Source organism: Lasioglossum baleicum, chromosome 3 (genome assembly GCF_051020765.1).
Source record: "Lasioglossum baleicum chromosome 3, iyLasBale1, whole genome shotgun sequence".
Taxonomy (NCBI): Eukaryota; Metazoa; Arthropoda; class Insecta; order Hymenoptera; family Halictidae; genus Lasioglossum; species Lasioglossum baleicum.
This window is the reverse complement of record NC_134931.1, coordinates 291,974-314,977: the sequence shown is the minus strand read 5'-3', so window position 1 is coordinate 314,977 and position 23,004 is coordinate 291,974. Positions and strand designations below refer to the sequence as shown.

General features: G+C 45.9%; 3 protein-coding genes across 15 annotated transcripts in view; 2 read left to right on the top strand and 1 right to left on the bottom strand.

Annotated features, from left to right (window-relative positions):
• The first annotated feature begins 447 nt into the window (after positions 1-447).
• LOC143207205 (uncharacterized) lies at positions 448-14,141 on the top strand. Of its 10 annotated transcripts, none has more exons than XM_076420394.1 (20): positions 448-680; positions 954-1,076; positions 1,154-1,411; positions 1,535-1,717; positions 1,795-2,100; positions 2,170-4,443; positions 4,927-5,067; positions 5,271-5,542; positions 5,631-6,319; positions 6,403-6,530; positions 6,966-7,019; positions 7,449-7,616; positions 8,047-8,112; positions 8,449-8,775; positions 8,875-11,158; positions 11,276-12,285; positions 12,347-12,634; positions 12,728-12,910; positions 13,012-13,391; positions 13,472-14,141. In XM_076420394.1, exons 1-20 carry the CDS (start codon positions 618-620, stop codon positions 13,587-13,589), a joined length of 9,315 nt encoding a protein of 3,104 aa, XP_076276509.1. In that variant the 5' UTR covers positions 448-617; the 3' UTR covers positions 13,590-14,141. The 10 variants fall into 10 exon arrangements, with proteins under 10 accessions (XP_076276509.1, XP_076276510.1, XP_076276508.1 ...); XM_076420395.1 differs by having other exon boundaries at positions 8,044-8,112; positions 8,461-8,775; XM_076420393.1 differs by having other exon boundaries at positions 8,044-8,112.
• LOC143207210 (2-phosphoxylose phosphatase 1) lies at positions 13,121-20,179 on the bottom strand. Its single transcript, XM_076420421.1, has 4 exons — positions 18,143-20,179; positions 17,348-17,515; positions 16,676-17,241; positions 13,121-16,596 (listed from the first exon to the last, which is right to left on the bottom strand). The coding sequence occupies exons 1-4, from the start codon at positions 18,231-18,233 to the stop codon at positions 15,853-15,855; spliced, it is 1,569 nt and encodes a 522-aa protein (XP_076276536.1). The 5' UTR covers positions 18,234-20,179; the 3' UTR covers positions 13,121-15,852.
• Ptr (patched domain-containing protein) overlaps positions 19,966-23,004 on the top strand; it is a 19,168-nt gene continuing 16,129 nt past the window's right edge. For 2 of the 4 annotated variants that reach the window (XM_076420411.1, XM_076420412.1), the window contains exon 1: positions 20,431-20,873. In XM_076420411.1, coding sequence (XP_076276526.1) covers positions 20,712-20,873 — 162 coding nt within the window. In that variant the 5' untranslated portion in view covers positions 20,431-20,711. Of the gene's footprint in view, positions 20,297-20,430; positions 20,874-23,004 lie in introns of those variants that run through there. The other 2 variants (XM_076420408.1, XM_076420403.1) reach the window with 2 other exon arrangements.

The window sequence follows — 23,004 nt, the reverse complement described above, 5'->3', positions numbered from 1 at the left end:
ATTATTGTTCTTATTGTTGAGAACAACTGCTTATATTTACCTACATATTTGTAGTTTACATTGGTTTACATTCGAAAAATAAAAAAAATGTGAATGAAAGCACCATCTACGATAAATTCCTGAAGCTATTAGCCTGCGTGATACTGTCTCCTGTTATTAGATGGCGCTGTTTTTTCGCGCGCAATTTATTATTTTGTCTGGGTTTACGCGTGCAAGACAGACGACACAACTCCGTCGATCGAACAACGTGGAAACGTTCGTTACTGATTCGTCGTTGATTCGTTACAGTTCGCTATTCGCTACGAGGTTTCCATCCTCTTGTATTACAACCACTGTATCAGTGATCCTAACCTGTCCTAACCGTTCAAGTCGTGATTCACGATCTATCTCATCGAAGGTCTATGACACAATACCGCACGCTATAGCGTTATTAGCGATTCGTATTTTTATAAATCGTCAACGGTCAAACGTTCAGCGATAGACGGTTTGGATTCGAGACACATGCTTTCGAATGTAATGGATGACGATCGAGCCAGTGACCGTCCAACAATTAATCATTGACATCATCAACTGTTAGTCGATTATTAAACGATCGTCGATTTGATTTTATTAATGAAATGAGCAAAGCGACGGACGATGATGAACGCAGAAGACGCTCTTTGGAAGCAGGCAGAGAAATGGTGTGTATTCAGTATCAAATTTTCGGTATCACTTTTTGTTTTCGATTAATCGGTACTGAACTTTCGAGAAGAATCTTTACGCTATCTGATTCGTATCATTTATTTACTTACACTTAAATACGTATTTAGTTGTGTACACCTTTGCGATGCTAAATTGTCAATCATTGCATCTCCCTTTCAGGAGAGATGGGCAATTGAGAAAACAAATTTCTATTTATTTCATGTGTCTTTTTCTTTTCAATTAAATGAAGGCCAAATGCAATGTTTTTTTAGCTGGAGAAGTACAAGGCGGAAAGAATTAATAAAGTCAAAGGCACGGGTCATGGCCAGATGGACGAAGCATCCGACGACGAATCTTTTCGTATCGATAAATCCATCGGACACAGAGAGTCTTACGTAAGATGACACAAATCACTGTCGATACAAATAAAATGGGCGAAAAATCCAACAATTATGATTTCTATGTATGATAGGTGCACGAGGGTGCTTCGTCGAGGGACATGACCCAAAGTAGCGTTAGTATGAGCGAAGGAGAAGCCGACGGCGACTTGGAAGGACTCGCCGGGAGGGTGGCTCAGTTGGAAGAGATGCTACAAGGGAAGGAAGCTATAGTCGAAGCTTTGCACGCCGAGATAGACCACTTACGTGCCGAGCCTTCGTCCCCCAATTCTTCGCAGAGTCAGAACAGTAGTATACACGGCAGAGATATGATCTCATTGTATCATACAAAGGTACGTCGCGTAACAAATCTGTACGATATTAGAAGAAGGGGGAGCATTCTGAAAAGTCGGTTTTGGTTTGTCCACCGTGTACGTATGTATACCGATCGAATGACATTGGGTTTTGTTAAACAGTTGCAGGAATTCGAGAAAGCGATAAATAAACGCGACAATTTGATAGAAGAGTTGACGTGGTCTTTGCAGCAAGCATTATCTGCCAGAGATAATCTCGTTACTCAGCTAAATTCTCTGAATGCCATAGAAATTCCGGACAGAGGTCGTGCCGGTACGGTAAATTGCGCAAACATGCAGGACAAGGTAAATATTCTATTACGTATACATATGCACAAAGCGCTTATACATTTGTATGATCGTTCGATTAATTTTCTTGCTAGATCGACGCTTTGGAAGCCAGTTTGCGCGACCAAAGATCGATTATAGAGGAATTGAACGGGCAGTTGATACAGATGCAAGAGACACGAACTGCCGAGATCGGCGATTACAAATTGCAAATAAACAACCTGAACGAACAGATTCGTTTGGGTGCAGCTGACAAGAATTTGAATGTCGCCGAGACTATGGAACTGCAAAAGCAGTACGAGGCGCGCGTCGATAAAATCAAGCAGGACACGCAACATATTTTAGAAAAATTGACAACCGAGAGAAACGCAAACGACGCGCGGCATCAACAAGAGTTAAAAGTATAGAATGCGACGGAGGTTTCCTTCCGTGACATTGAACTTGGGTAATTGATTCTCTCTTTTTCGCAGGAGGTGGCTGCGAAACACGAAGCGGAAATAATGAACATTCAAGAGAAGTACGAGGAACGGTTGAAACAGTTCAAGGATGAAAATAAACTGCTGGCTGATCGTTTGAACAAAGAGTTGCCCGATCTGGAAACCAAACACGCCAAAGAACTGTCCGTATTTCAGGCACAAATGGGTCATTACAAGAAAACCGTTGAGGCTCTGAAGCTCGAATTGGTAAATCGATCAGAGTCCCAGCAAACGGCACAGGCCGAACTGAATCTATACAAAGGAAAAGTGATCGAGCTGAAAATTCAATCGGAGAACGCACGGCACATGCAACAATTGGAACATCAGAAAGAGAAAGAAATGCTGGGCGAACAGATCAAGCTGCACAAGCTACAGTTGGAAGAGATTACGTCGAAATATGTTACCGCGACCGCGATTCTAGAATCGAAAGAGAGCATCGAACGTTCCCTCGAACAGGCCCTGACGAATGCCGCGACACTGAAGGGCGAGAACGACAGTTTAAAGTTTAAACTTGACGACTTATCGTCGAGATACTCCGCGGCTCAGTCGTTGATCGAAAATAGTCAAGCGCACGAACGAACGCTGAGCACTCGAATTTTCGGCCTAGAAAAATCCTTGTCCAGACTGAGCGGTATAAACGCGAGTACGTTCAGTGAACTAAACGAAACCGCTTATCAAAGTTTCGACGAAATTGCGATTCAGTATCACATGACGAGACAGAAACTCGAGGAGAAAGCGGAACTGGAGAAGCTTCTGACCGATAAAATCGAGAATCTCGAGGACGAGGTTCGGAAGACAAAGGAGGAGCTAGAGCAAGCAAATCTGACGAAAAAGTCGTACGAAAAGCAATTAAAGGACACGAGGAACATGTGCGACAAGTACATGTCCGAACTTTGCTCGTTGAAAAACCATGGCTCGGACGGACAGAGTTGTTTGCAAACAGAGTTGCCCGACCAGCAACAAAATAAATTGTCTAGTCAAAGCAAGAGAGATTCTTCGTTGGATAAAACCGAGGAAGACCAACAGGAGATGAAAAAACTGAAAATCAGTCTGGAGCATAGGGAAACAGAACTTGCGGAGTCTGCGAGAAAGGTGCAGGAGCTGTCGGAGAAATGCGAGAAGTCCGAAGAGGAATGTCGCCAGCTAAAAAATGGACTGGCCGCTGCTTGGGCTCAGTGCGCCGAGGTAGAAGAGAAGTTGAATCAAACGTTGGCTTTGAACGAGAGCAAACTCGATTTCTCTGCACCAACGTTGTCCAGTTACGACGGTGCGTCGACGAAGCGAATGAAATTTGGTAGAACCGATTTCGCGAACGATACCACCGTCAACGTTTCGCGCGATCAAACTACGGACGCCAACAGGCTTCTCTACGAGGACAACGATTCGTCGGACACCGACGTGGCATCGTCGTTACGGGCGAAGCTGGCGTCGACTTTGCACGAAAACGAAAGATTGGTCAAGGAACTGGAATCTTTGCTGGAAAAGCAAGTCGATTACGATCAAGTTAAGGACAAAGCGAAACACTGTTCCACACTGGCGGATAATTTGACAGCCGAGAAACACCGTGCCGAAACGGAGAACGAGGCTCTGAGGCGAGAACTGAGGAGCGTGCACTCGTTAAAAGAGTCCGCGAATCAACTGCGAGCGGAGAAAGATTCGTTGAGAATGGAAATCGATGCGTTGATTTGCGTTCACAATGAACAAATAAGCGCGATCAAAGCCGAGACCGCCTCGGAAATTAGGAAAGTTCAGTCGTTGGTGTTGGGCGTGAATGACGGTAGCACGGAACTGCGTGATCTCAAAACGGAATTGGAGATGCGGCACGCCAGGGAAATGGAAGAGTTGCGGACGTATTTCGAGCAGAAATGTCTGCTGATGGAGAAGCAATACTCGGAGGAGATTTTCAGTCAACAATCGAAGAAAATGTCCGACAACGACAGCGAAATAGCCGACTTGACGGAAGGGTTGTATTTCGGCGGTGCCGGGGACTGTATGAACGCTTCGAATCTTTCCGAACGTAGTTCGAGGGTTGCTTCTCCGTTAGCGGACGAACCGTCGAAACACATTAGCAACGGCTTCAACAAGTCCGAGCTCGAGACAACCGTCAAGGCGTTGCAGCAACAACTGCAGAACAAAATAATAGAGGTCCAGGAGGTGAAACTGTATTACGAGAAGGCGTTGGACGAACAGAAGAACAGATACGAAAGGGAATTGTACGATAACAGGGAACCAGAGAGACTGGAATTTCTACGAGATATGGTAACTCGGGTAAGTATCGTATTATACCTGTCCCCGCTCTATAGTACACGATGTTTTCTGGATTTATCATTCGTGTAAATAACAGACTAGACTCTAGACTATATTTCTGTCAGGTTACTTTCTCCTTGCTCTATTTTATTTGTTTAAGTTTTTCTTTTGTTTTGTGTTGAAACGTTGAACACCTTTTCTCTGTGTGTTAAAACCGCTTTCCCTTATTTTTCCAGGCATACATATCGTATATGTGATTTACTAATGAAACTGTTTTAAATAGTTTTTCCGATTATTCCTTTGACCGTTTTCATGTTAGGTTCCGCCTCGAATTAGACTATTACCCAAAGTAAGTGCATGCGATTGTTGCGATTGTTCCAATCGTCCATGTCTCGGGCTAGCTAAAACTATACGGGAAACGTCGGTGTAGTCGCGCGACTTCACCAATCCTTTTGTTGTAACTAACATGCTACTGTGTGATCATTTATGTACGTGTGCATGCAGCATTGTCAAACAGAGTGGGATGCGGGTGCGTTGGAAAGCGGTGAATTAACGCAACTGCGAGCAGCCTACAACCATCAATTGGAAGAACAGATCGCACTCGCTAAGTTGGATATTGTCAATGCGCTTCAAGAACAGATGCAGGTAGCTGTAGACACTGGAATTTACATATTACATACTCGTTTTCTTTTTTCGCATAGAGTAGAGAGAAAGAGAGAAAAAGAGAGGGGAGAGAGGAGAGAGGACCGATGTGAAATGTCTCGTTTAACTGTGTTTATCTGCGTGTACGTGGTGGATCGTAATTGATTGCTTTTATTTTATACGATAATTGTGTTCATGCAAAATAGGCTCTCCTGTCGGTTGAGTCGGACGTTGACGACATTTGGTCGCCAGAGTTGCTAGAATTACGCGACAGACTGACCGGTAATGCGAAACGCGAGATGCAGCTGCTGAAAGATGCTCATGCCGCGGAAGTGCAACGACTTAAGGAGGAATACTCGCGCAACGTAGCCAGAATGATAGACCGTCATCAAGATGAACTGAATAAAATTCGAGACGATTCCGATTTGAACAAAGTCTTGTCCCAGGATGCGGATCCAGTTGTTGCTCTGGACGAGAGGTATTCTCATCTTTTAAAATATTCCGATATTTCAAGTACCGTTCTATCCACCATACCTCCACAGTTATGTATTTCTTTTGTCGTGCAGAAATAGTTTGCATAGAACTTGTGCCACTCTGAAGACGTTGGTCGAAGAGCTGTTAAAATATTTTCTCGTATGCGAAGAGGAAGTGAACAATACTCTGATCGGCGAAGTTCTCAAAAGACAATCGCGCGATAGCGTCGGTAGCGAGAATCAATTAGACAACGTCGCCAAGGAAAAAGTTGAAAAGTCGAAGACCGAAGAACCCGATGGTAAATCGAGTTCCTCTCGGTCGAGGATTCAGCGAGTTCACTTCGCTCCGCAAACCACAGAAATAATATCCATAATGAACAGTGATAACGATACCTTGCCAACGATATTGCGAGAACGGAACGACATTGCCGAGAAACTCAGACAAGAATTGAATAGCTGCGTGCGACGTTTAAAGTCCGAGAGCGCCGAGATTCTCTCGACCACTAATTGCAACGACGGAGATCAAGCCGACTGTCCCGCGAAAAAAGTAGACTGGATCAATCGGATGAACGAACAGCTGACTCTGAAGCTGCACGAAGCGGAATCGATGATCCTGAACTACCAAGAGGAAATGGAACAGCTGAAACTCACCGTCCTCGATCTTCAAAGAAAGCTGATCAATGTAGAGAACAAGAAGGAGGTAATTACCGAAGGTTACGGAGAGAACGACGATGTTGGCGTAGAAATTACCTTGCAAGACTTTTCGCATCTACAGGAGAAAGGTAAACGGGTCAACCTTCAAGATAGAACAATTTCTTATTTTTTCATAAGCATTCTCTGACACGCGATTTCAATTGATTTTTAGCGAGACACGTATTGTCGAACGGAGGAGGAGATTGTACAGTCTTGTTGCAACTGATAGAGGAATTGTGTAGACAGAGCGACAAGTTGATGGAGGATGCTAGGAGGGAGAAGGAAGACTTGCAGCTGCAGGTAAACCCGAATTGTCATCCGTTGCGAAACGGTGCACAGATTGCATGTATTTTTTATTATTACATAGAATTGGTATGCTCTATACGAAAAGAAGTTGTGGTGTATTGCATATTGAAAACGAGTTCTGTACACGATACACTTGATATTCTGTACCTACGAGCTTAGTATTCGTACTCGTACTCGTACGTATTGCACAAAATCTTTGTTTATGTAGTCTCGTTGCATTCGTGCATCCATGTTCACACTGTTGGTTTTTTCGTCACTAGATTCGAAGAAATGATTTGCTTTCATCTATTTATCTGTTTCATTTGATTGCGCGTGTGCAACTTGGAAGAACAAAGAGAAAAGAATACACGAACGGGGGGTACAATTGTGTCTGGGGTCTGTGATACAGTTTTTAGAGAATTGATTGGCGTTCTGTTATCTTGCCGGCAGGTACCTTTAGAACCTACTCCTCCCCCATACATTCACAGGGTTTGCTGCCGAAAGGTAAATCATAGAGTTACTAATACTATTATAAGAGCTGTTCCGTAAGTTAATCCGTAACTTAACTTTAATCGCGTACATCTATCCCATGATCAACGATTAACGCTGTAGCATGCGAACCTCTGCTACTGCTATGGTGTATTTTCTTTTGCATGCGCACAATTAACTAATATATTTCTTCTTGCATCCTGCATCTCTCAACTTATGTTTAGCAATTTTCAAAAAATAATACACTAAATACACAGCTGAACCGAATCAAGTTATGTTCAAACGCGAGCGTATTCCAGTCGGTTTTTAGTCGTTGATTAATCGATTAATCACGCGATTAACGTGTCTGCAGTCTGCTCGGTGTGTTGTTACGCGTGTAAAGTAGCATTTGTTAGCAGTCACAGTTAAGTGTTACACGGTTTAATTCGATGGAAATATCCGTAGATCGAGGCAGCGGATAAACAATTGAAAGCGACGCGAAGATTCTTGGATGAGCAAGCGAGCGAAAGAGAAGTGGAACGAGACGAAGCAGCAAAGCAGATACATCTTTTGCAAGAACAACTGAAGGAGCGTGAACGCGAAAAGGGAAGAGATCTGCGAATCACCTCAGAGGTAATTTCACGTTTGCTTGTTCGTAAAGGGGAAGAGAAGGAAGAGCAGGAAGGAACGATCTTGCCTTACCGTATCATTCTTTCCAATACCAACGATTAATTTACTTATTTTTTGGTGCGAATCAATTAATACGTAAACTCAGGTACAAAGACTAACTAATCGTTTTCACGCATTAAGTATTGGATTTTTCTTTTTTTTTATTTTCATAATCTTTCACTGACTCGGCAAGTATGCGAAAAACGGTTCGGCTAATCGATAAGGCGTGGAGGGTTTCTTGTCGATAAATTTTTATTTACACAGCTCTCGTCCTTTCTATTTATTATACCTATACTTGAATTAGGCAGCTTATAACCACGCATCGTTCACTAATTGTATTAACACGAGTTTTCCCGCACTCTGGTTTTGGTTTTCTGTATGTCGCACAAAGCAGTCTACACTATCACCCGAACCAACGTCAGAGGTCCCCGTGCTTCAAACATCTGACATCAATGCAACTGTGAGTGGTATTCTATTTATTACAAGATTCTGCGGTATAATGATCAACATAGTTTCAGGCGTGCAGAGTGTATTATGGAGAGAGAGAAAGAGAGATATATTCGCTTTTGATAAAAATCAGATGAATTTCTTATAAAGTTTCTATGCATGCGATTACAGTGATTTTTGGAGGCTTACTTATAGGAACACGGTTCCAGATCATGTTCTTTAATAATATTCTTGTACGCTTTACGTGTTGGTGGTGTTTTGTTTCCTAACTGGCGGGGTGTTGTTGTTGTACTCGGTATTCGAAAGAATCGGTACGAATGGAGATGTGAGAGATCGATGAAAAGATTAGCGTGTCATTCAGGTGGAGGCTCTCGAGTCTCAGATGAGGGAAATGTCGTCGCTCATGTCCGACACGGAAGCCAAGAAGGTTGAGACGGAGAGCGAACTGAAAGCAGCTATCGACAAGATCTGGGTGCTGCGAGACATTATTACCGATTTGGAGCAACAGTTGGAAGTCAAGTCGGAGAAGGAAGAGTCTTTGCAGCTTCAAATCGGGCAATTGGAAACGGTGATCGCTGCTCAAACCAAGAACCAGCAAGAACTAGTTCAGGAGCTGGATGCGATTAAAATGGGTATCGAAAGTAAACAGCTAAACGAGCACATCAATCATTTGCAGGTAGGACTTTTGACGGTTCGTTCTACCGAAGAAGAAGAAGAACGAAACCTTTACCATGCGATAAGATATGATACAATACGATATGTATACGATTTACAGGAGGAGTTGAGAAAACACAAACTGAGCTCCGAACAGTTTACCGTTAATTCGACTGCTCTGAAACAAATGAAGTCGGAGCTTCGCGAGATGCAAGTTCAATTGGACAAGAGGATCAAAGAATTGGAATCGGTGCACATGTGCAGCTCTAATTTGAGTCTGAGTCAGCCTAGCGAGGACGTGTCGATCAGGGAGCAAATCGACGCGACACGGTGTCCTACTCCGGACGATCCTACTTCACCGCCAATGTTGCCATTGGATCAATTGCTCAAGGTCAAGGAGAAGATGATTAAACACGCGAGAGCGGAGGAGGTCGCGTTCAAGAGGATCAAAGATTTGGAGATGCAAGTGGTCGCTCTGAAGAACCAGAACGAAGAGTTGCAGGCGGAGCAGGAGATCTTGCAACAAACCACCTCCGAGCAATTATACCAGATCGAGGCGATGCGTGGCCGTCTGGAGCAGCACAAGCAGAACGCGCCATTCGCGCAGAGGCAAGCGACGTCGCGGCTCGAGTTGCAGCTTCACGAAGCCAACACCAAATTTCAGTCGTTGGAATGCGTCATAGCGGAGAAAGACTTGGAACTGAGGGACGCTCAAAGTCAATTGGACAGGGTGAACCAACTGTTGCAAGAGAAGGAAGCGGAAATCGCGAATGTCGTCCAGGTGGAGAGAACCGCCATCCAGAAGCTGAGAGAACACTTGGAGATCGTCGAGGAGGAGAATAGAATTTTACAGGCCAAAGTCGGCGTTCAGGAACATTCTCAGCTGGAATTGCCGCGGCTGATCGACAGTATGCTGGCCGATAAAAACGAGGAGATCGATCACCTGAAGGATCAATTATCGAAAAAAGAAAAGCAACTGGAACTGTATTGTTCGTTGAATCTGGATGAAACGCAACTGAAAGAACTGATTCGGCAAACGGAACCCAAGAATAGTGCTCGTACCTTGAGCGACATTCTGTCGATTCATTCGGAATGCGAGGAAACGACCGAGGCCGTACGGGCTGCCAGTTCCACTCAAATGCTGCCAAACATATCTACCTTGAAAATTCCCGCGGCATTCGCATCGGTTAAAATCGTGGATGACTCGGCGGCGGTGCCATTGGACATCTCCACGACCACCACCGGCACCGGCACCGCCACCGCCACCGTCAACAGCAACAGTACCGATAAGATTGGATTACGCGTGCCACCGTTGGACCTAGGCTCTCGTTCTCATAGTTTGTCGGCCATGTCGAATCAACAGTCTTCGGAGATGGACTTGTTGCAGCACGGTGAACTGAACTCGAGGACCACCTCGGAGGAGAACGACACGACGACGGACGAGAAAGAGGACGGACGAGAATCGTCGGTAAAGGAGTCCGGTAAAGTCGACGAGTCGCTCGTTCCCTCGGCGTGCGTCGTTTCCGTGAAGCACGCTCAAACCTCCATCAACGAGTCCATCAAGGAAATTGAAAAATTGGAGAATCAACTGGAAGCCGTGCGAGAGGAGTTGCGAACGAAATCAGAGATTTTGGAGAAGCGCGAGACAGACTTGCTGTCTCTGCAGAAGTTGTACAACGAGCTGCAAACGGAATTGAAAGAAGTCGTGGAGACGCTCTCCAGGGACAAGTGTTTTTACCAGAATCAGTACGAATTGTCGTCGGCGTCCGAAAATAAAATCAAAAAGGACCTTCTAGAAGTGGAGAACGTTTTGAAACTGAGAACTGCGGAAATTCAGGAACAGAAAAGCAAGATGCAGATCAACGAGAAGATCATCACGGAGTTGAACTCGGAGAACAACAAGCTGAGGGTGGATATGAAGGAGAAGGAGCAAGAACACGCGCACGAGCTGGAGAGGATGAGGAACGCGACTCTCGAGAAGGACAAACGATTGCACGAATTTAACGCGAAGAACGAGTTGCTCAAGCAGGAAATCGTCGAGTGTCAACACGAGATTCAGAGGCTGACGGAAGGTCTGAACAACAGAGATCAGACCATCAGACGGCTGGAGGAAATGGTCAGACGTATTAGCTTTTCGGGCGCGTCCTCGCCTTCGAACGAAAAGGACGAGGAGATTCATCATCTGCAGGAATATCTGAAAGAGAAGGACAAAGTGATACGGCAAATGAACGATGACAGCAAGAGCTTGCATAGAGCGTTGGAGACCATACAAAATAAAATGAAGGAGTCCGGTAACGTGGTCGAGCTCCGGAGGAAACTGAAAGAAGAACAGAAACTGAACGTTGAGTTGAGGAACGAGATAGACAAACTGAGCAAGGAATTGTCGGATTTAAAATTGGCTGCGCGTGAGTATACAGTATATTTTATATATTATATATTATATTATATGTTTTCCAATATACGCGTATGTCGAAGTGGTGTAGAAACGTATACATATACATGTACGATGATCGAACTTGCAGAGCGTTCGCAGGACGACACCGACATCGAGGATATGGTGCAAAGGGAGCTGAATTTATCGGCGCATCTGGACAGGCGACTGATGAATGCCATTGAAAGCGACCAGGAGGACGGCGTGTGCAGAGTGGAGAACCAACTTCAAACCAGAGAACATCCGGAGGCGGTTGAAAGGAGCAGCGAATTAAAATTACAATTGAGCCAAGCGAATAGAATCTGCGACGAATTGAAAAAGCTGAAAGACGACTTGGAGATCGAAAAGGGAATGCTCAAGTGTCAGATCGCCGAGTACGAAGGTCGGATCTTCCAGCTGAAGTCGGACCTGGAGGAAGAATGCAAGAAGGTCGCGAAGCTCAACGAGGAACTGTTTTCCGAGAAGAACTTGATTCGTAACTTGAAGATCCAAATCGAGAAAGAACATAGATCGATGGAATCCGGCCACGTGCAAGACTCGGAGCTGATCGAGTACCTTCAGAACAAGCTGAAGACCTCTCTGGACAACGAGAGGAAGTTACGCAACGATCTATCAATGTTGCGGCAGGAGCACAAAAGCATAGAGATACAGCTGAGTTTGATGAAGGAGCACGTACAGTCCCAGAAGTCAACGGACGAGTTGCCAAAGCTGGCAGACCTTTTGGAAACCGAGAGGAAAAAGTATTTGTCGATGACGGAAAGCTTCGAAAAGGAGGAGCGTAATAACGCGGAACTAAAGGACACTCTGAGGAAGTTGCAAACGGAGAAGAATCGGTTCGAGATGCAGCTCGAGATGGAAGTCGAGGAGAAGGAGAAACTGATAAGCAACCTTGTCCTGGTCGATGGGATCAAGGAGCATCTTCAAACAGATCTTAGCCGCACCAAAGAGGAGATGAAAGCGCGAGAGGAGGAGTGCGAATGGCTCCAAAAGAGGATCAAAACTATGTCCGATGCGGAATCCAGAAGGCAAGAGCAGAGGACCAGCGAACACAACCAGCTCAAGGAATTGAGACGGGAAATTATCAACACAAGAGAAGTCATGGTTGGTATGCGTGCACCTCGTTCGTTCGGTTGTTCGTTTAACAAAATTGTCCGTTGGACAGGTGGACTTGGAAGCTGATATGAAACAGTCCAAGAGGGAATTGACAGAATCGCTTGACCGCGAGTTGAAACTGGCGGAAGAGGTGGAGACTCTGAGGGAGACAAAAACCAATCTGCTGAAGAAATTGTTCGCTGTCCAAGACGAAGAGAAGAAGTTGCGGGACACGATCGCAGAGTTGCAACAGGAATTGAGATCGCCCGCGGAAAGGGAATTGGAGTTTACCAAGGAATCGAAGAGCCGATACGCTGGCGATAAGAACACGTCTACCAAGCTGTTTCAAAAGATCAAGGTATTCGACGGTATAGTTCGAAAGTATTACACTACATAATTAGACAGATACCGGTGTTGTATACTACATCTCCGATAACATTTTCATTCGTAGGATCTCAGCGATAGCAACACAAAGTATCTGAACGAGAAAAGTATGCTTCAAGAGAAGCTTGTGAAAGCGCTGGAAGATAAGGAGCAACTCGGTCAACGAGTCAAATTGCTCGAATCACGCGTCAGAAGAGGTACCGAATCTCACGATGCGAACCTGGCGATTAGTGGAGATTACACGGACAAGGTAAATATAATATTTCTATGTATGTGCATATATCATAGAACATGCGCGTATATGTGAAATGTAACCAAGTGTACGAAAGACGGACAAATTCTGTTTCGCAGTTGATGCACTTTTATGGGAAATATATGAGAGCCCATTCTAGACGCAAGGCTCTAACTTTCCAGAAGCGTTACTTGTTGAGCGTGATAGGTAGTTATCAGATTTCGGAGGAGAACACGTTATCTATACTCGCGCAATTGACCAGCGAGCAACGGTCGTACACTACCGTAGGCCGGCACAAAAAGTCGCCGAAAGTGCGTTTCAAGAGTGCGGTTGTAGTTCTCATCAGTATCCACAGAATGAAGTGGCTGATCGTCAGATCGAGCGCCGGCAGAAGGATAGGAGTGAAGCCGTTGCTGTGGAACGTGGATCAGTCGTATGTACCGGTGCCTAAAATTGCCATGAACCATTCGCCTCCTGTTCGAGACAGCCACCCCGTAAAGTAAGCAAATTTACTTACTAAACTCGATCCGTATATCCTTCTTAATGCATACGAATATTTGTTTAATCAACTGTTTCCAGCGATGATGCTAATTTCGACGGATACGCGCTTGAACATTATCAGCGGTTAAGGAATATTCAACAGACATTAGGTTTAGCGATGGCCGAATCTGGAAATCGTCAGATACAGCCCGAATAGTATTATCAGCGTCCGAGTCGTAGACGCGCGAGGAGGCAAGCATGACAAACGTACTCTGAGACTGTGAAATATCACGTTGTTTTTTCAAATGCATCGTCGCGTCGCATGAAAATCGCTCGTCGAATGGTAAGAACGAACGTCGGGCATTTCAATTCAGGAATATTCTGTTGGAATTCGATCGTTCGCGCGCGCGGTATCTATTTTTCTTATGGAATTTCAATATAAATGGAATTGTAGGATAGTAATTGCAATTGTTGAACACGCGTTAAGCCTACTCATCGATAACCGTATTGTGTGCTATTTTAACAGTTGCTACTAGGATCAAAGGAATCACCCGGGCGAAGCGAGAACGACTAGTGTTAAAATACCTGTGCTCATATATCATGTTTTACCAAAGTTACGATAGATTTTATTTTTAATTGTAATCTGTTATAGTCCTATCGAGGATGCGAAACCAGTGCCTTGTCAGCTATAAGTGTCTAGTATTTATTTATTATTCAGCTGTAAGTTTTTATATTGTGAATAAACTCTATGCAACGACTTTTTATGAAACCGGTCAGATCAGAATGAATAATTCGTGCTGTTTCGGTATATTTGTATATTTCAACGAAAAACAAAAGGAGAGGCCAACTATAATATTATTACAATATAATAGAATATAATAGAATAGAATAGAATATATATTGGATGAAGAAACATTCGATACTCGTGCAATCTCTTGTTTTTGTTTTCGTTTTCGTTTTCGGCGATAACTGTAGACGTAGATGTAGAATGTAGATGTTAGATGGTCCACCGCCGGGGATGGTCCAGGCCGAGCCTATGAATAGGCAATCCGGCGTACAGTGACACAAACTCGGTTTCGGTTTGGCTACCTAATCGGTGATGTAATAATAGGCGTCGCAACCCTTGGCGAGTACCCGAAGTTTTCCGACTAGGACGAGAAGACCCGGCAGTCGACAGTTAACCGCACGCTAGAGTAATCGTTTCCGAACAGGATTCTGGATTATTTTCACACTGAAAAAGGAAGTTGATTCAGTCTAAAACAATTCTAATTAATTGGTACGATTACGATGAACGGTTAACGGTAAACGGAGATAGCAAGATACACAGTACTCTATCGTTTCATGTACATATTTTTTTCAAACACTGCCTAATCACGATTTTGTCGTCGTTAAAAACGATGCTCGAAAAAACTCGAACGCGATCACCGTTGACAAAAGTTCGAGGTTATTTACATATTTACAAGAAGGTGAGTGATAAAATATATGGCAATCGTCTAGCTTCCCTACAGAGTGTCGTAAAATATCCAACACAATCCGAAGAAAGCAACTTGTTTGTGCTCAAATTGTATCGCGTATTTCGAGACACTTGGTATATCCTCGTATATGTATATATTTAAAGCTACGTTCGATTTTGATAAACGTAACCTAAGTATAAGGCTTTCGTTTGTTATTCATTTACAATTACGGTCTAAGACTGTGCAAATCTTATCTTATTACATACTTCGAATAGATATTGTATATTAACTTGTTACTATCATTTTGGTTTGTTACTTTGGTTAGTTTGAAACGGTCGTAGCAAAGTGTCGATTTGTCATAGTAACCGGGGACTACGTCTTACGAATAGAGTGGTTCGTTAGAACGACCAGGCTGCGGAAAATTTGTTTCAGCTTGATGTTTACATATGCTACACGCATAGGAAATAATTCGTTCCTGCTATAATTTTTTTCCACGCGATCATCCGCCAAATTATTCGTTGTTCGAAGAATGGTCTCGAAATATATAGTTGAACGGAAGTCTATAGAATAATTATTTTCATTGGTATAAGTCCGTGCGACTACTCTGACTCTACATTTTCGATCAAAGTTGAAGGGGATCGCGCGGTGCATACAGCGGCACGGTACGTCTAATTGTAAGTAAATAAATAGTTTGGGAGACGATCGTGCGGGAATACTCGAATGGGCAGTATGATTGCGAAATTGAAATGCTTCAATCGAATGTAAATTTTAATTTCTATGATATCCTGTGTCCTGTGTCTAGTGTTCAGGGTTCTTGTACATACATATGTACATATATGCTACTTGTATACATATGTATATGTATATAGAGATTGGCGATAGAAATGATAGAATCGAATCAATCGATAGACCTGGTCGAGGGATGTACGACGGCGTACGGCAGCCATTTCGATATTGATTCGGACCGAAAAGATCAACTTGTACGTATTGTTATCCTGTATTATTTCGAATTGGAATAATTTCGAATCAGCCACGTTTGCGACTGGTACACGCGTCTTTGAAATTCGTTGCGTTAAACGGACCGAAGTAATCGTCGTGAAGCTGACGAATGATCGTCTCGATCGGGCAAAGCTTCGAATCTTTGCGAATTCTGTCGGTGTCCGATCTTTCGGTGTAACTGGCGCTGTAGAAATTCGCGTTTCTACAGAATGGTATCTTTTGCGTAAAGTCTTTTCCGTTGACGATCACGCGGAAGTAAAAATCGCTGGCCACGTGATTCTCGTTTTTCGAATTGACGCGATAAACCTCGATGACGAAACGGGAAGCGTAGTGCGGCATGGTCAATTTATCGGAGAAGATACCGAGAGCGGTCGCCAGGTATTCGAGAGTCTTGTCGTGTCCCGAATATAGTACTATCTTTGGCTTTGCCTCGGATATGATGCGCAACATGTACGAGACTATGTTTCGAAGAAGTCCGTACGCCCTGAGTAACCCGTATTTTCGACGATTGCTGCTTTTAGCCACTTGCTTCGACTCCCATTCGCTGTAGGCGAACAGGCCTGTCACGTGCTCCGTTTTCACGCAGATTCGTTGCGAGTCCAGGTCGACGCAAGGCAAAGAGGCTCCGTGGCAAACGTAGGTCAACAGGGCGTCCTTCAACGTGTTCGGATCCGTCGTCTGGGCCTGGTCCGGGATTTCGAAGACCGCGTTCGACGCTTGCCTTATCAATTCGGCGACCGCCGGATGAGACCTCAGATGGTCGGACATCTCCTGAAATCGTTTCGACCATCCGGTCATAGTCGAGCTAACGATATTTTCCGATATTTTCAGAGATTACATACACCTTTACCTTGACGTGCTGCTTGAAGAATTTTTCCGCGGCTGGGCACGCGCAGTCGGTATTGCAAAACGCGTAGCTTTGACTCTCCTGCAAGCCGATCTTGGCCAGATTCTGGAACCCGTCCGTCTCCAGGAGCGCGTACAGTAGCGCGACCGCGCTTTGAACCGTCCTACGATACCTGGTGCTGTATACGATCACGTCTTTCCCGGATACCGTGCCGTTCCCCAAATTCAGTTTGTGATAATACGCGTTTTTAAGTACGATTCCTGTTTTTAGAAGTTGAGCTACGCCCAAGGTGGTCAACTGACCGATTCTGCAGTCCTTCGAGTTGGCGGGCAGCATCGGAAATCCGTGGAACGGTCCGAGAAACTGCGCCCACGCCGTCCTCGTGTAACTCGAGATGTTCTGAAGGAAGTTGACGTAGTTTTGATAGACGTTTTCCAATTCGGGGGTGGAAGCAAAGTCTCCGCCACAGTTCACTATGCTTATGTTCCGAATATGAGCCAACGGACCTCTGTCTCCGTGCCGTATAAATACCAGAACACCGCCCAGCGTTAGATTTCCATCCAATTTACCTAAACAGAAGAATGTCATGTAATCGGAGCACACTCGAGTCACACAGTATGCGAATGCGATTGCGATTGGAAATGGAAACACTGGCGCTCTGACGCTTCCAGGTACCTTCTGAGTCTGCGGCGATTTCGTTGGGCGGATTGCAATATCGGAATATCTTTTTCGTTTTCACGTCGGCTTTCAAATTTCTCGGAAATTCTCGAACGGAAACGTCGTTCCCCAGGACCCTCGTCTGCACGGAACTCTTCTCATCTATGCCGATGTATTTGTACATACCTACGAAGTTTAGAAAGAGAATTTGATCGATGCGTATCGTACGCTGTGCACGCCGGCGATTGCTCGGTCGGCGGAAGTATTCCGTGCTTCGAGGAAAACATCGACGCGAGCAGCAAACGGCGGTGTAGGTGTGGCGTAGGTGTTTACGCGTGCTTCACGACTCGCAGCAGTTGTTACAGCAGGCCAACAAACCCGATAACGCGAACTCGTGTACGCGCGAGTTAGCCAGTTAATCGCGTCGTCGCGTGTGTTCGCTATTCACCGCGCTTACGTTACGATAAACCAGCGTTCCGTTCCGATATCGCATCGGTAGCATAATATCGACGCTACGACAATAATCTTATGTATGTATGTATGTATATGTAAGTATGTATATTATGACAAAACTGGGCACAGCAAAAAGAAGAATACAATTTATTCGTCTAGCTCCTGTGTCCTGCAATCGATGCGAACATTTTTTATTTTCCATAAAGATCGCAATCTACTTGTGTGTTATATGTATTTACATGCATATCGTACAGTGAATCGCAAAGGCTAAGCGATTTCTAGAATATGATTGTATTTTTCAGCCGAGCTAACAACGGGACGGGACGGGACGTAACGGAACGAGACGAGAAATCGAATTACCGGCAACGAGCAGGAATATCCAGACGCTGAGGATCACGTAGCAATAAAATGCTCGATGCTGGTAGGAGAGTCGCACCATTTCGGCCAACATTTTGCAAGCTTTATCGATTCTACGATAGATCTGGATCTGGATGCGGATCCCAAACCGCGGGTAGATCGCCGATTATCGCGGCCCGACGGCGGTGACGACAGCGGCTGTGGCAACGGCGACGACGACGACGTCGACGACGACGACACCGACACCGACACCGACACCGGCACCGGCACCGGCACCGAGGCAAACAACCAGAATGAATCCGGTTCAACGACACCGCTCCAGGATGCATCCTCTCTCATCGGCTACTCCGCTACATAATCCTTTCGCCGTGTCGTTCGGAAACCGAGGAGAGACGTTCCGATGGACCGATAAGCTGGGGAAACCGTCTGATTTCGGCCGACTCCTCGACACCTTCGGCGATCCTAGAATCGGTACAGATCTCAACGAGAAGACGTCGAAGGGCGCTGTCGGTCTTATCTCTTTTAACATGTCTTGTCTTTTCGGTTTCATCCGACCGAAATAATGATTTTTCTCGTTGCGCGTGTCTCTCTCGTTCAGATATCCGGAGAGCTCCGGAAACTTGGATCTCGACGCAGAATACGTTGCCGTGCAACGATCGCGGATACGATATCGACGTTCTTCATGAAATCGGTTACAGGTAACGGCTTTTTCTTTTCGACTTTGGCCAGACACGGAGAAACGAGTCGCGTTACCCTAGATTAAAACTTGAACTTTTACTTTCCACGACGTTCGTTGTTTTCGGTTGACGGTTGACGGATGTCGGATACGCTTGCAAGGAGAAAGTTTACAGGGACCGACGGACGAGAGCTCCCTCAATGAAATTATCGAGTCTTGCTTCGTCACGGAAATTGCCGGTTTTGCTCTCGCGTTTGCGAACGTCGTCGACGTTTCCGTAAACTGTAGCAACAGGAGCGCGTTAGCGTACGACGAATACAATGGTTTCTCGTGGACGTCTTGTCATAGTCACCCTCACTGTTTTGCACCTGTGCGACGTCACTTTGGCGAGTGCACTCTCGTGATCACGCATCACGCATTACGAATTACGAATTACCGATGGTCCAGAGAATCGAATGAAACGGAAGCGAAACTGGTGCCCTAATCGACCATTTTTCTGCGACCGCGGACAGATAAGCCGTGTTCCTTGCGACAGGAGTAGGTTATCGGAGCCCGCATGCGTAGAACGGCCCTCTTTCTATTGGCCTGCCCTCTGTTTTAAATCCATTTCGATCCGGCACGCTGAACGAGTTGATTCCTCCGACGAAAGTGCGCGACATTCGACGAGATTGCCGGAACAATCATTGATTGCGCGCTTTTTATGCGAAGTTTAAATGAGAATCGCGTCATTGGACGCCAGTAGTATCAACGGTAGTAAAAAGTACAGCTCCAAGATAGGGTATCGTCGTAATACTTAACGAGTAGATACGCGCATACATATGTATTATGTATACATACAGTAGAGCAAAGAAATATTGAAGATTACTTGAACAAAACGATTATCCGAACAATTCGATTTTCCATACCATCTCGGTCCCGTTTAGTTCGGATAATTGACGCCCTACCGTATAGAGTATATGTAGAGATGCGTTAGCCTATGCACTGTGCATGGGTGCACTGTACACTGTACAACCGCCCAGCGTTTACATTGCATTGGTCGGGTGAATGTTTGTCAAACGCAGTTGTCTGCTGTTAAGGGGATAAAAGTAGGTGACTAAGGAGCGCAGGCGTCGCCGTATCTATTTCCGATTTCGGGCATGCCTGTGAATCTTGTCTTACTCATCCCCACCGCGTTCTGATTTCACCGATGCTTGAGAGCTCGAGCATCGCGTACCGCGTACTTATTGGATTCTTGTAAAGTTACACAGTTGCAAAGTTTCAAAGCGGTCATGCTTTTTCAGGGTTGAACGTGTATGACCGGATCGGGGAGCGCTTTGGCATCGGGGTTACAGCCGGAACCACGAACGGAGCGTAAAAATTCGACATGCATACGTTAAACGTCGGACACGATCGAGGAGGCGGCGAATCGAGACGCGACGCGGCGGTCGGTCTTGTGGCGAGTGTCGCCGGCTTCTTCGGGTCGAAGATCCAGCTACAGAGAGGTTGGTACAACGTCGCGGGGGCGTTGAATTGGCAATCAGTCGGCAGACGACGTAGACGCGCCCGATTACAGTTCCACGAGCCCGAGGTACGCGTAACTCGAGCTAACTGGCCTGATATGAGAGCCCGTAGTCGAGACTAACCGTAGTCAACTACGGACAATCTAGCCATCAACCTTAAACGGAATATATTTACGGTTAGATACGCGCTCTACAGCTACGGGTACGTTCCTCCCTCGCGTGGCGAATTCGACCGTACGCGTGTGCGTGCGTGTACGCGAGTGTACGCGTGCATACGCGCACCGCACCGGTGCGGTCTCCTCTGCTGGAGCAAACGGATGACGTCAACATCCGTTTGATCGCTTTGTATGTAACCGGCGAGAAAGAAAAATCAGCCAGGAGAAAACAGAGAGGAGAGATGAGAGGAAAGAAAATACTCGTAGCAGTCGATACCATCCTGTTCCGATGGAACACAGACTCGAGGAAAAGCGGATCCGGATCGGATCGGCTGGACGTGCTCCGAGATCGGCCCTTCTCCGTTCAAAGCGGATTCGACTGCTCGCATCGAAATCGCGCTACCGTATGTATATGTACGAGTATCGTCGAACATTGACGTCAGAGAAAATACGTAGACATGTGTAATATAGCCCGGATAACAGCTAGACGAATCGGATACGTCGCGCGTTTGAAAGTAAAAGGGAAAACATACATAACGGAAAGGCGTATATATATATATACATATATGTATATGTATGTAGAGTACAGAGTATAGAATGTGCAGATCGGCCAGAAATTAATGAGATACGGCCGGGCCGCGTTTATTCGCAATCGATCGAGGTCTAGGATATAATCGAGGAAACTGGTTCGATTGAAAAGCAGTTTGATCGGTAGGTAATCTTTTCGTCGGGCGTTTCTGAACTTGCTAGTTGACCGGCATAGAAGCAACGAGAATCCTGTCGTATGGCAGGGTCAAAGTTCACTAATGTATTGGTTTCGGCACGGTATGATCGCGAAACAGATATCTTCTCGCGCTAAGTAGCATCTCCGCCGGCGTGGCGGCGCGGCGCGGTGCGGTGCGGCACGGCTCGGCGATGATGATCGTGGTTGATCTTGCAGCCTTGACAAGATCATTGCCACCGTTGTCGCGATCGTGGATCGTGGATCGGCGATCACGTAGCGCTTAATGGCGTTACACTTGCGACATCGTTCGCTTACACGATCGCGAACGTGGTTGCGTTTGTTTGCGAAGCGTTGGTAAAGCGGTCGGTCAAGGATCAAAACGGTTCATCGCGATTATCGGTCACCTCGATCTTTCGATCTCGGTGCGCCGAAGAACCGATGCGATGTACAGATGCGTCGTGTCTGCGCGTGTACCCAAGTACGGAACATTTCGCACCGTACGCATCGAGTTTCGTCATTCTCGGTTTCTCGTCGGTTTGTCGAGAAAGTCGCGGGTATTCGCGTGACTTGAACGAGTCGCGATGCACGACTCACGATTCACGATGCACGAGGAAAATCATTGTAGCCGGCAGGGAGAGAAAGTTGCGGTTTCGACGTCTCGCGAGTCCGCGAGTTCGACGCATTTGTGCTCCGGGATTTCTAATCGATTTCATAATACTTTATTTTGTCTTGCTTCGTCTCAATAGCGCCTCGCGATCTCATCGATCGAGCCCTGCCGATTCAACGCGATCCAACGTGTTTCAGGTTTCAGCACCCGGTAGAATTGTGCCGTGTTCGATCTATGCAGATCCGGGATCTGGAAACTTTACCAACGAGAAGCTCGTTCGTTTCCGTTGTTATACGCGTTTCGACTAATCTCAATTGTCTAACCAGCGTGCATTTATATTATACCTATGTACTCGCGTATTGGACCGGCATGTGACTCGGCATGCGGCGGCACAGCGATTCGCGGAAGCGAAATAATAACAATTCGCGAATTCACGCGATGATTGTCGAGCGGAAAGCCGCGATATTGTTGCGAATGGCCTGTGTTCTTTATTGCAGTTTGATCGTCGTCGCGATTCGAAACTCGTGACCTTGGTGATTGCCGTCGCGAAGCGGGGACCCGCTATTCTTTCGGGCATGGTTTCCTCGCTTTGTTTCGCAGAGAATTACTTTTGTCCTCTGTCCCGCCATTATCCGCCAACCGACGTCGCGTCGCGCGTCGTCCAAAAGCTATTGTACTGACGCGCGTTCTCCGGATCGATTGGCGTCCGAGGGCACTCTTCGAGATTCGAATTTTCCCTTCGCGAACGAAAGCTCCAGAATCAGCCGATTCACGTTCGTCGCTTATAACTTGTAAGTTGTATGCACGCTCGTTACGTAAATTCCAACACGTTGTATAGCTCGCCACACGTGGTCCGGTGTTATCGAGGTTCGTCCGGATCCTGTCCTTTGCTCCCAACCCCGGAAATCAGAGGATGCGTCATCAGAGACGTCTCGAGACGTCCTAAAGCTGATCTCGAGTTTCGAGTTTCGAGTTTCGACGACAGTCTGAGAGTTCAACGAGTTCGACGACGACCGTTGCAGTTGCAGCGGTCCCTGAAAGCGTAGAAAGTCAGCTTACGCGGTTGCTGTTGTACGATCGTTCGTAAGCTGGGAAGGAAGTATCAAACTAGATAAGCGCGCAACGACGTTGATTGCTTCCGTCTATCGCGTGGATGTGGATAGACGCGCGCGTTACATCGCTGGGTCCGCTGCGAAATTCTTGC

What these genes read in the sequence shown, in the direction of transcription:
- LOC143207210 (XM_076420421.1), bottom strand. Translation starts at nt 18,233, where the DNA reads ATGTTGGCCGAAATGGTGCGACTCTCCTACCAGCATCGAGCATTTTAT. An exon ending in AATCGCCGCAGACTCAGAAG is followed by an intron (nt 17,242 to 17,347) that starts GTACCTGGAAGC and finishes TCTTCTGTTTAG; the next exon opens with GTAAATTGGATGGAAATCTA. An exon ending in TCTTCAAGCAGCACGTCAAG is followed by an intron (nt 16,597 to 16,675) that starts GTAAAGGTGTAT and finishes AAACGATTTCAG; the next exon opens with GAGATGTCCGACCATCTGAG.
- LOC143207205 (XM_076420393.1), top strand. Translation starts at nt 618, where the DNA reads ATGAGCAAAGCGACGGACGATGATGAACGCAGAAGACGCTCTTTGGAA. An exon ending in TACGAGATATGGTAACTCGG is followed by an intron (nt 4,444 to 4,926) that starts GTAAGTATCGTA and finishes GTGTGCATGCAG; the next exon opens with CATTGTCAAACAGAGTGGGA. An exon ending in AGGAAGACTTGCAGCTGCAG is followed by an intron (nt 6,531 to 6,965) that starts GTAAACCCGAAT and finishes TCTTGCCGGCAG; the next exon opens with GTACCTTTAGAACCTACTCC.